Source organism: Gordionus sp. m RMFG-2023, chromosome 3 (assembly GCF_954871325.1).
Source record: "Gordionus sp. m RMFG-2023 chromosome 3, tfGorSpeb1-WG-v2, whole genome shotgun sequence".
In the NCBI taxonomy this organism is placed as follows: domain Eukaryota; kingdom Metazoa; phylum Nematomorpha; class Gordioida; order Chordodea; family Parachordodidae; genus Gordionus; species Gordionus sp. m RMFG-2023.
This window is the reverse complement of record NC_088777.1, coordinates 50972718-50984049: the sequence shown is the minus strand read 5'-3', so window position 1 is coordinate 50984049 and position 11332 is coordinate 50972718. Positions and strand designations below refer to the sequence as shown.

Genomic DNA, 11332 nt, shown 5'->3' with positions numbered 1-11332 from the left:
GCACTGTAGACCTATTCTCACTTAATTAAAATTAAAATATTTTTTAAATGAATTGCTCATAATAAATTTAAAAAAAACCCATTTTTTGCCAATACTTTTGAATTAATTGTTAATCTTTGCCATTGAGATATGTAATCCATGGAACTAAATTTTATATCACTCACTGAAAAAAAATTTTAAATTTGAAAAATCTAATTTGACCGCAAATGCATTTAAGTATGTGTAGATTTACCTATCTTATAAAAATCAGACAAATTTCGTCATAAACATTTTTGTATTTTTTTTAATTTATATAAAAATTTAAATAAAAATTGATATAGTATAAAAAGAAATCAAATATTCGAGACTTCTTAGAAATTCACAGTGTGGATGTTCTATCATGTTGGAATACATTTCCATATAAGACTTTTCAAATTAAAATTTGTTCTCAATAAATAATTTAAAAATTCCATATACCAATAAAACATTTTACAAAAAAGAATAACATAAATGACTAATAAAAATACAAATGTAAATTAATGAAGAATTTGAACAGCGGGGTCATTTTTCTTCCTATCTCCTTCAGGAAAAAAAGTACCTTCTCACCAAAGTTTCTGAGGGTTGATGTGATAACAATTGTTTAAATTTAATTATTTGTATTTTTATCCCTCCCCAAGAGAATTTTAGTAGGTGTTAGATTTCCCTAAATGTCAATATAAGTGTAATCTCAAACGAAAGAGTTACCCCTTTTCAATGGAATTTAGAATTTTAAAAACAATTGTGAGAAAATGATAAAGTGATTTATATATTTACATTTATTAATTATGTATTCTAGAACTTCGTAAAAACCGTAAAAAAAATTTTTATATTGTGTTTGATTTATATTTAAAACAATTTTATCTTTTAATAAAAACTCTGCAGGGGGAATTGACGGTTTTCGCCCCTCTCCAATTTTTAATTAACCCTAAAAATCCTCATAAAGATACATTTGTAAATTCATTGGTAATACTTAGTGAAAATATATTGAACAATGATTTACCCAGTCAAATTCACCAAATCCTTTTTGGCGCAAGATTAATTGCTTTTACTAAGCCTGATGGTGGAGTTCGGCCAATCGCAATAGGGTCTTTTTTTAGGAGACTATTAGCTAAGATAATCGTTGAGCGCATCAAACCTGATGCTTCAAAAATGTTCCAAACATATCAACTAGGCTTTGGTACTAAAGGGGGATGCGAAATAGCCGCTCACTCTCTTCGCATATATATCGAAGATCCTCCTCCAGACGCCGTAGTCTGTAAGCTTGATTTTAAAAATGCTTTTAATTCTTTATCCAGAAAAACATTTTTAAACATTTTTTATGAAAAATTCCCAGTTTATGCAAGATTTATTGAACAGTCTTATGGCTGTAGAACCCCTCTCAAATTCGGGGAATATACAATTCCTTCTGACGAGGGTATTCAACAAGGAGACCCTTTGGGCCCTCTGATCTTTAGTTTAGGTATACATAACCTAGTTCATTGTCTAAAATCCTCTTTTAATTTAGATTCATATGGTATCTAGATGATGGTACCATTTGCGGACCTTCTAAAAATATTCTTGCAGCGATAGATTATATAGAGAAAAATTCTCTAAACATAGGCCTTACTCTAAATAAAGCTAAATCGGAAATATGCTTTTTAAATTCAAATACTCTCAAAGTCCAAGGGTTTAAAATCATCAAAAAAAGTGAAATTAATCTTCTAGGTTCACCTTTAAGCAGTTTTTCCAACTGTGAGGTGTTCGTGGAAAAATTTTTCGAAGGCTTATCAGGACTCGAAACTATTTTAAACGAAATTCCTTCACACCAGAGCTTTTTTCTTTTAAAAAAATATTTATTTTTACCAAAGATAGTACATATTTTTAGATCTTCTTCCTTTTTTTTAAATAATGAAATTATTAATCGTGTTCATGAATTTTTTAGAAGTTTATTAGAAAATATTTTAAATATTAAATTGGAAGATTTTAATTGGGGTTTCTCACAATTACCCTCGAAAATGGGTGGTTTAGATTTATATCCTTTAAACCTTCTATCTCTTTCCTCATTTTTGGCATCGCGTTTGATGAATAACGCCATGATATCTTCTTTTATCTCTCCTAAAGATAACCTTTTAAACTCAGCCTTGACAGCCTGGACATCTTTAGCTCCACCTGAAGCTGTCTTACCCACGATCTTAACACACCAATCTCTTTTCGAACCTTTAATTAAAAAATTTTTTAAAATAATCTCATCAAACCCCCCTTTGGAGTATATTCAACTATTACAGAATGCTGACTGTACTAGTGGCTATGAGTGGTTGGAAGCATTACCAAGTCGTAACCTAGGTAACCTCTTATCAGATGAACAATTAAGAGTTGCCATAGGCCATCGACTTGGATGTAACATTGTTCAACCACATACATGCATCAAATGTAAAACATTAGTTGACTCCAAAGGGAGACATGGTCTAAATTGTATATATAGTCAAGGCAGGCATGCAAGGCATGCAGCAATTAATTTAGCTATTAGCCGTTCTCTTACCAGGGCCCGAATACCAAACATCCTGGAGCCTACAAATTTATCGTTAGATGATGGCTTAAGACCAGATGGTTTAACTTCCGTGCCTTGGTCTTTAGGGAAATCTTTAATTTGGGACTTCACATGCGTATCTTCTTTCCCAAAAAATTTAAATTCTAATCCGGTTGATATAGCCGAGAAAAAAAAACAATGAAATATTCCAAATTCACAAATTATATTTTTACACCGATTGTCATCTCTTCCCTTGGACATATGCCAAGTGGAACTTTAAAGTTTTTAAAAAATATAGGGGATAAGATAAGAGCCCTTACATCAGAACCTAAAGAATCTTATTTCTTAAAACAAAACCTCCAAATCATAATTTTAAAATATAACTACACATGTTTTTTGGGAACTTGTAGTCCCACCTCGGTTTTTATATAATATTTTATTTATTTTATTTTATTTTATATTATTTTAATTTAGTATTTTAACGCTATGTATTATTTTACACAAATTATATCATAAATAAAACATTTTTAGATTATTATTTGTTTAATTATATGTTTAATAAGATCATTCTTCAACCGAAAATTTTTAAAAATAATTTTATAGAATAATTTACATGTTTGTTAATTGTTTATAATTCACCTAAACAGTACACCAAAATTGAAATATTTGTTTTTTGCATATTTTTTTTCAAATTATATATTTTTAAATGATACTTTAAAAATTGGTTGACGTTTCAATTTGCGTTTTAAAATAATTAAAAAAACGCGAAATAATTTGTTTTTAAAGTATTAAATTGTTGTAATGATCATTTATTTTCTATATAAAGGATTTGCCGCTGTTTTACAAGAGGAACTTTTTTATATTTTGTTCTCCGAAAATCTTAAAAAAATAAAATAAATATCATTACCTCTACCATTCTTTCGAACAAATTTTTATTTAAAAAGAGCATTTATTAAAAAATATAATATTTTACACTTAATCTCATAATTTATTTAATAATAATCCGCTGTATATCTATAAAATTATTAGAAAATTTCTAAGTAAATTTATTCCTTTTAAATATTTTTGTGTACCAATATGTATTGCATAAAAAATAATTGAAATGATCTTAAAAATATTAATTTATAACATATAATTAATATTTAAATAAATATGAATTTTTTTTTTGTTTAATAATAAATTAATTGGACATTAAGGCTAAACAAAGATTTATTTCTTTTCTTTAATTTAATAGTTATTTCTCCATTTTTATTTTTAATTTTAAAAATATTTGTATAAAGTAAATACTATTCGTTAAAATATGTTCCTTCAAAGTTCCAACAACTAATTATACCGATGAGATTACAATTTTTAATTAATATTTTTTATATCAATGAACAAATTTCTTTTTATTGTTTTCAAGATGACACAATGATGGTCTTTTTAGAAAATAAAATTATTTGATGTCATTCTTTCAAACCAACATCATTAAAAGAATTTTATTTATAGTAATTTTAGAGATATTCAGTTGATTTTTTATTAAAAAAATATAATACTTTTTTTAAATTAAATCTTCGTTTTAAATATGAATTTGTTTGAAAGAATAGTAAAAATATGGGCATTGAAATTTTGTTAATTTATTTTTTTATGATGTAAAAATTTAATGAGAACTAAATTTAAAAAAATATTATTTAAATATTGTTTTCTTTCATAATAAGAATTTCTGTTTAAAAACAACGGCAAACCCTGTATAAAATAATATGGAATTGCATTCGTTTTTTTTGAGGTTATTATGGAAATTAATCAATCAATATATATTTTCTTATTTTTAAGATATTTCGATAACTTTACTTTTGTTATCATTGTCAATCAATGTTCCATTACATATTTTTCTAATAATATTTTTTTATGGTTACATTATTTCCTCATATTTGTTTTTTTTATATCTTAAAAATTAAGACAAAAATATAAGAAAAAGGGAGATTAATTTATCTTGTTATAATAGTTGTAGCAGGTTTAAGGAATTTAAAGTTTTACTGGTATTTCTTATTTGTTAAAACTAATAAAAAATACTTTATTCACCTGTTAAAATAGATAGCTTTGATAAATAGTATTTTAATATAAAAAAAATTTTTTTTATTTAGCCATTTTACTAAGTAAATATTAAATTTTACTAAATTCCAATGAGGTTATTTTAAAAACCATGAACAATTATATATTATATTTTAAATATACATTAATCATTAGTATATGTAAATAATATACCTTTCATATATTTTATTTAAGAGAGTAAATATAAATTTAATTTTGTTAAAAAATGGAAAACAATATATTTGTAAATTTTAATTATATCTTTTAAAGGCTAGTATTTTATAAAAATAGTATAATAGATAGCCATAGATTAGATATAAACTAAGCATAAGCACTTAGCCAGTAATTTTTTATGTGGAAAGGGGGAGGGTGTTATTTTTTTATGATTTTTTGGAAAATAAAAAGTAGAACTAATCAGTATATAAAATTTATTATAACTAATTATGTTTAAAAAAATGGAGATTTCAAATAAAATAATTAAATATCGAAAAGTACAAAATATTTTGGAAGGAATATAATATTGTTATAAAATATTAGAACCGGTATGTAAATCACAATATAGAGTTAAACATTATAAAAATGATAAAAGTTAAATCTTTCATAAATAAAATTATATATTCTTTGTGATTTCGCCAATTTTAAAATAATTGTTTCTTCATTGAAGATTTAAATTCTGGAATTGATTCAGAGACATTCATATTTTTTGAATAAAATTGAGCTATATTTATAGTTTTTTAATATCATGATAATATATTCTCGCTAGGATTTCTAAGTAATGTAGATGTTAAAATAAATTTCAATATTAATTAAAGTTAAATTGAATTAAAATAAAATAAAATAAAATAGATAGAAATAAAATAAAATAGATAGAAATAAAATAAAATAGATTGAAATAATAATTATAATAAATTTGAATAAATTATAATAAATAAAAATATAATATAAATTTAAATAAACTATAATATTAATTAAAATAAATAATAAATAAATTAAAATAAATAATAAATAAATTAAAATAATTTATAATAATATTCAAATGACCTTTTATAAAATATACCGAGATTTCTACTTATGATTTTTTATAAAATATATCGTAATTTTACTAACTTATTTCATTTTATTTAAAATTGAAATTTATATTCTAAAATAATATTATATAAAATGGAAATTTTTTATATATAGGAAAACAATATAATTCTTCATTTTATTTAAATAGAATAGTTTTCTTAATCCTTCTTGCTTTCTGAATTTCTAACATTGTGGAAGAGTTAAAAGTTTATTAGTAAATATAAAAAAAAAATTCAGATCTTTTTTACAAAGGGAAATCAAAATTCTTAAATTAAAATTATAAACTTTAATTAAAACATATGGATACTTGGCTAGCTATAGATGAAAACTATTTAATTCTTGGACTAGATATTGAAATATTCAATTATATAAATTTCTTGGATGATATTTTTTTGTAAACTAATTTTGATGAGGAAAATGTAAACCAACCCCAGGCGAAAACCTATTCTTATATAATGGAGATTAAAATTACTTTGAATTTAATATGCCAATGATAATATAATGCATATTGATGTTTCTTATTGACAAACATAAAACAAGATCGTCAAACAACAAATTAACCCTAAGATTAATTCGCTATAACAAATCACAAATAAATTCATTCTCTATAACAAATTTGACGATCGATAAAATATTTAATAGATTTCTCAGAGAGGGGATTGTTATAAATATTAAAAAAAATATTTTTAATATTAAATTTAAAATAAAATAATTATTAAAATAAATTTAAATAATAATTATAATAAATTTAAATAAACTAATAGTAATTATAAAAATATAAAATTAATTTTAAAAAAATTATATAATTTCAAGTTAAAATATTTTATAATATATTATAATATTCGAATGACCTTTTATAAAATTTATCGCCAATTTTAATAATTTATTACATTTTATTTTATATTCAAATTTATATACTAAAATAATAATTTCTAACACTAAAAGTATAAATATTTATAAATTTGATAGAGCAATATTTGATGAAAATCTAATCATTCATTGATTTAAGTTAAAAATATATTTAAAAGTTCAAGAAAAACATGTTTACATTTTTTTCAAAGAAAAATGTTATACTTCGGTCCCCTCCCACAGATACGCACCTGGTTATGTATATTATTTATATTATATTTAACATCATAATATGCTTGAAGTCTATTAGAAATATAATTTTGTATATTCGATTTTCAAATTTAATATAAAATATTTATTACACAACCAAATATGAAAAAAAATATTATACTAGAGCTAGACTCTCAATGAATTGCAGTTTGTTCTTAAAAATGAAAATCATCATGAAGAAGTTTATATTCTCATTTAGCTACTGATAGATTTAAACTTTTAACCTAAACTCTTTGTAAATTATTTTTTAAAATTAAATTTATGAAATCAAGGGCCAAAAATGACTAAAAAAATGGGTTATATTATTTTATAATATGAAAGTAGAAATTTTACGCTTAACTTAAAGAGTAAATCAGATTTAACAGATCATCAACCACGAATATGTGGAAACCATAACTAATTATATTTTTATAAAAATCAACGATTTATGCATAATTTATTATTAATATTTTAAAAGTGGGGATAATTTATTTATATAAACATATATAAAATAATTTATAAAATACGGTTTTATAAAAGGCTTTTATCACTATATGTTTAATATTTCTTGTCTTATATTTTAATTCCTTTATCAATATTTAAAAGAATTATTAATAAAAAGAATGATTATTTTTAAATAATATTATATTAAAACTTATAAACTAACTAATATTACGATATTACATTAAAGCTTTGTAGGAATTAGCTCACTAATTTATTGGATGAAATTTAATAATAAAAATATTTTTAAAAAGTAATTTTATTTATGGTAAAAAAATATATATGTGTCGAAGTCCATAAATTTTAAAATATATAAATTTTTCATTATATAAACTTGTAGCAGTAAGCAATGTTACAAAGATAATTATATATAATTTTATAATTAAACAACCATTAAAAAAATATAATGTAGTATTTTATTATTACAAACTTATAGACTAATTATTTTTCACTAATATCACATTAAAACTTTTAAAAAAATTTAATTTTACCGATAAAATGATTGTTAATTATACTTGATTTTCGAGAAATCTTCCTTAAAGGAAAACTTGATAAATCAAGGAAAAATCTACCTTAGAATATAAATATTTTAATTATTAAATATAATGAAAGTCAAAACTGTAACAGCCTTGAGATACCATTATGTTTTAAACTATTTAAATACATTATTTAAAATGAATAATTATTATTTTTTTATCATTAGCAAAAAGAAAAGGCATTAACAAGACTGGTAATATATAAACTTACACTGTTTAATTATTATAAATCTTTTAATTAGTTTAATTTGAGAAACCTCTCGATGCATTTTTTTAGAAAATTTTTTTTTAACTTCCTTCCCCACAACATATCTGGATAGTAGAATTGTATTTATAAAAACCTTTATTGGCAACCAATATTACTCAATAGTAGTATTTGAAAGTGAGAGTTGCAAAATTATTTGTTAATTAAACAAATATAGTGCTACATCAGATTTGTCAAATTTTTATACCCATTTAAAAAGAAGATTTTAAAAGAAATTAATAAAGCTAATATATTACAAAACTTAAAAATAAAAATTATTAGAAATTAAAAGAAAATAAATTTAATTTTTATTTTATTACAAAACATGAATAAGGAATAAAAGTTATTACATAGTTAAATTTTAAACTATTATATATTTTTCAGTTATGACAATTATTATAAAGTTAATAAATATTATTTAAAAAACCGTTGTAAACTAAACTAACCAATTCATATTTTTGATTCTTTCCTTTTAAAATATTCTTAGGAGTCGGAAATATATAATAGCATATTTAGGTTTAAAGATTCGGCATGGTTTAGTTGACACCGTGCTTATAACTTCAAAATTTCTACAATGTCCAATATTTTAAATAAAAATTAGGTTGTTCAGACCACGAATTATTTTTATATGGTGGATTATATTAATAATAATTTTATTTTAACTTTTAGCTAATAAGAATAAGAAATCAAGTATTAAAAAATTAAATAAATTTAAATAGAAACAATTTACATTTCAACTTTCAAATTTAAAAAACTAGAACTTTGTGACCTTTAGAAACTTTATTTTAAGAGGTAATAGTACTGCTGAAAAGTGAGTGGCAAAGTCTTTACATTTATAAGTATTTAAATTCCCATAAGGTAAAAAAAAAGTCTTAAAAGAGGTGTCCTAGTCTTGAATCTCCAACTTTCAAACTGATAATATCTTGCAAAGACTGTTTAATGGCAAGAATATCGAAATATAGGATAACCATTTTGTTTTAAAATTGCGCTCAGAACTAGTTACGCAATTGCTCAGAAATATTTTTCTTAGTACTAATGATTTTAAGAATTTGTATACAATTATTTCTAAAATATATTTTCCCCTTCAGATCCCTATAAAATGCTCCCTCTAATTTTAATAGCGATATTACGTCACCCCCAACACCCACTGTTATACTCCTAGCCGGTTCCACAAAATAAAAATTATTTTTACTAAGGCTTATATGGATCTTTTGATTTGTAAATATGGTTTAAGCTATATAAAAATGGATTTAATTAAACATAGAGAAATCTTTCGAATAATACCCATGTTTGAAATGTTAGGAAGTCAGAATGCCCCTATCGAGATAGTCATGATCAAAAATTAAAATTTTATTATCAGATCTTTATATTAGCTGAGTTATTCAAAATTAAACTTTTTTTCTTTTATAAATTAATTGACTCTTTGAAATTATAAAACGAATTGTTATAAAGGATTACGACGATCAGGAATAACTTGGTTGGTGACTTGGTGAAAGAAAAAATAATGAGTCCAACTTTTAATTGAATATTAATTCTGGTTTTATTATAATTAATTTAATTTTATAAGATGATGGCATATTTGATATTTAACAAAATTGATTTTATTTATTTATTTTTCACCCAGCCTGCATGGATCTGATGAATCAAAATGTGGCAATATTTATAAAAGTCTTTTACCAGAATAAATATTACGGTAGGAGAGTATATTAAATATTGTAAGTCGGGTGCTTACGATACAAGCTAATTCATTTGTTCTTTCTGAATTCATCTTTAATAAATCTTAAGCATATTTAAATAAATTAAAATTTTCATATTCATCTTTTTTATAGTGGCATTGATAAGTTTCTTTTAAAGGCAATTCAATAATATTATTTCTCCCTACAATATATCATGAATTTATTAAAATTTATTTCATAAATTCTATAATTCATTCGAGTTTTTTTCTTAAAGTCAGAAATGGAGCAGCCTTAATACTATAATTTTTTATAGAAGTAATTATTTAAAATATTATTTTAGATATGTAATATTTATTTTTTATTAGAAGCAAGAAGAAGCACCACAATTAATAGTATTGAAAATATTTATCTTAAATTATATATTTTTCATTCTATATAAATTATTATATTATGATCATAATTTAAGACCCTAGCCGTATTTTTAAAATAGGAATTAATAATTAAAAAATAGGAGCTGTCTTCTCTATATATTATATATATTTTATGAAAAATCATTTGACTCATTTTGGTATAAATATATAAATTTTTTATAAAAGTATGACTTTTTTTTATATTCCTTGATAATATTATTTGACTAGGAATTCCAAAGTCGAAATTATTTAAAAATAAATTTATTTATAATTGAAATTTTACGATGTTTGAAGGGCTAATGTAAAAATGCGAGAATCATTTTTTTCAAATAAAATTTTAGACTTTTCAAAGCTTCAATAATAATATTAGAAAAGTTTAAATGTAAGTGTCGCTAACAATGTAATAGGATTTCAGATGTCACAACAAGAATTAATAAAATCGTATATAATTTAAAACTTAAATAGGCAACTAACGTTCAAATTATAGAAACTTGAATTTTTTTATAATATTTTAAAATTAAATTTTCAAAAAATACTTAAATTTTTAAGCCTATCAAATTTATTTTATAATATCAAATAATTAATAAACCCAATTAAAATAATCAATATAATTTAGGTTAATTAGATTATCTAGACATGATTAACTTTTTGCTATACTTTATATAAAAATTCAAATCTAGCAATTTAGTTTATATCTATAATTAACAGTGAAAACGATAATAGCTAGTTATATTATTAATATTTATAATATCTTTTTGTTTGTAACATTTAACAGAATTGAGTTATTCATAATAAAACTTAATAAATAAATTGCTTTTACAGTTCTATCTTACAAAACACATCCTGCCTCTTTTCTTTCAAAAAAAGTAACTTACGTGAAAATTCAAAAGTTATTAAAATTAAGCACATATTTTCACCTGTGTTGGGCGAATTGTTAAAATAATGCATTCAAAAAAAATATTTGAATATAAATAAAAATGCTCTAAAACAGACTGTATATAAAATATAAATAATTAATAGATACTTTTAAAAATTAAAAATACAAATAGTTTGACAAATATTTTGCAAGTCGAATTTTATAGTACTATATGAACATTATTTTTTTTTAGCTTTCTTTCCCTTATATTATATTTTTTTTACCTTAAAATTAATATTAATTTCTTTATCGTTATAAAAATAATATTAATTTCTATTTGATTAATTCA

The 11332-nt window shown here is 22.1% G+C and overlaps 1 protein-coding gene across 1 annotated transcript; it reads left to right on the top strand.

Moving 5' to 3' along the window:
* Positions 1 to 489: 489 nt before the first annotated feature.
* Positions 490 to 3113, top strand: LOC135927089 (uncharacterized). The gene is made up of 6 exons (XM_065463026.1): positions 490 to 510; positions 901 to 1273; positions 1352 to 1477; positions 1540 to 1684; positions 1940 to 2604; positions 3088 to 3113. Exons 1-6 carry the CDS (start codon positions 490 to 492, stop codon positions 3111 to 3113), a joined length of 1356 nt encoding a protein of 451 aa, XP_065319098.1.
* Positions 3114 to 11332: the final 8219 nt, after the last annotated feature.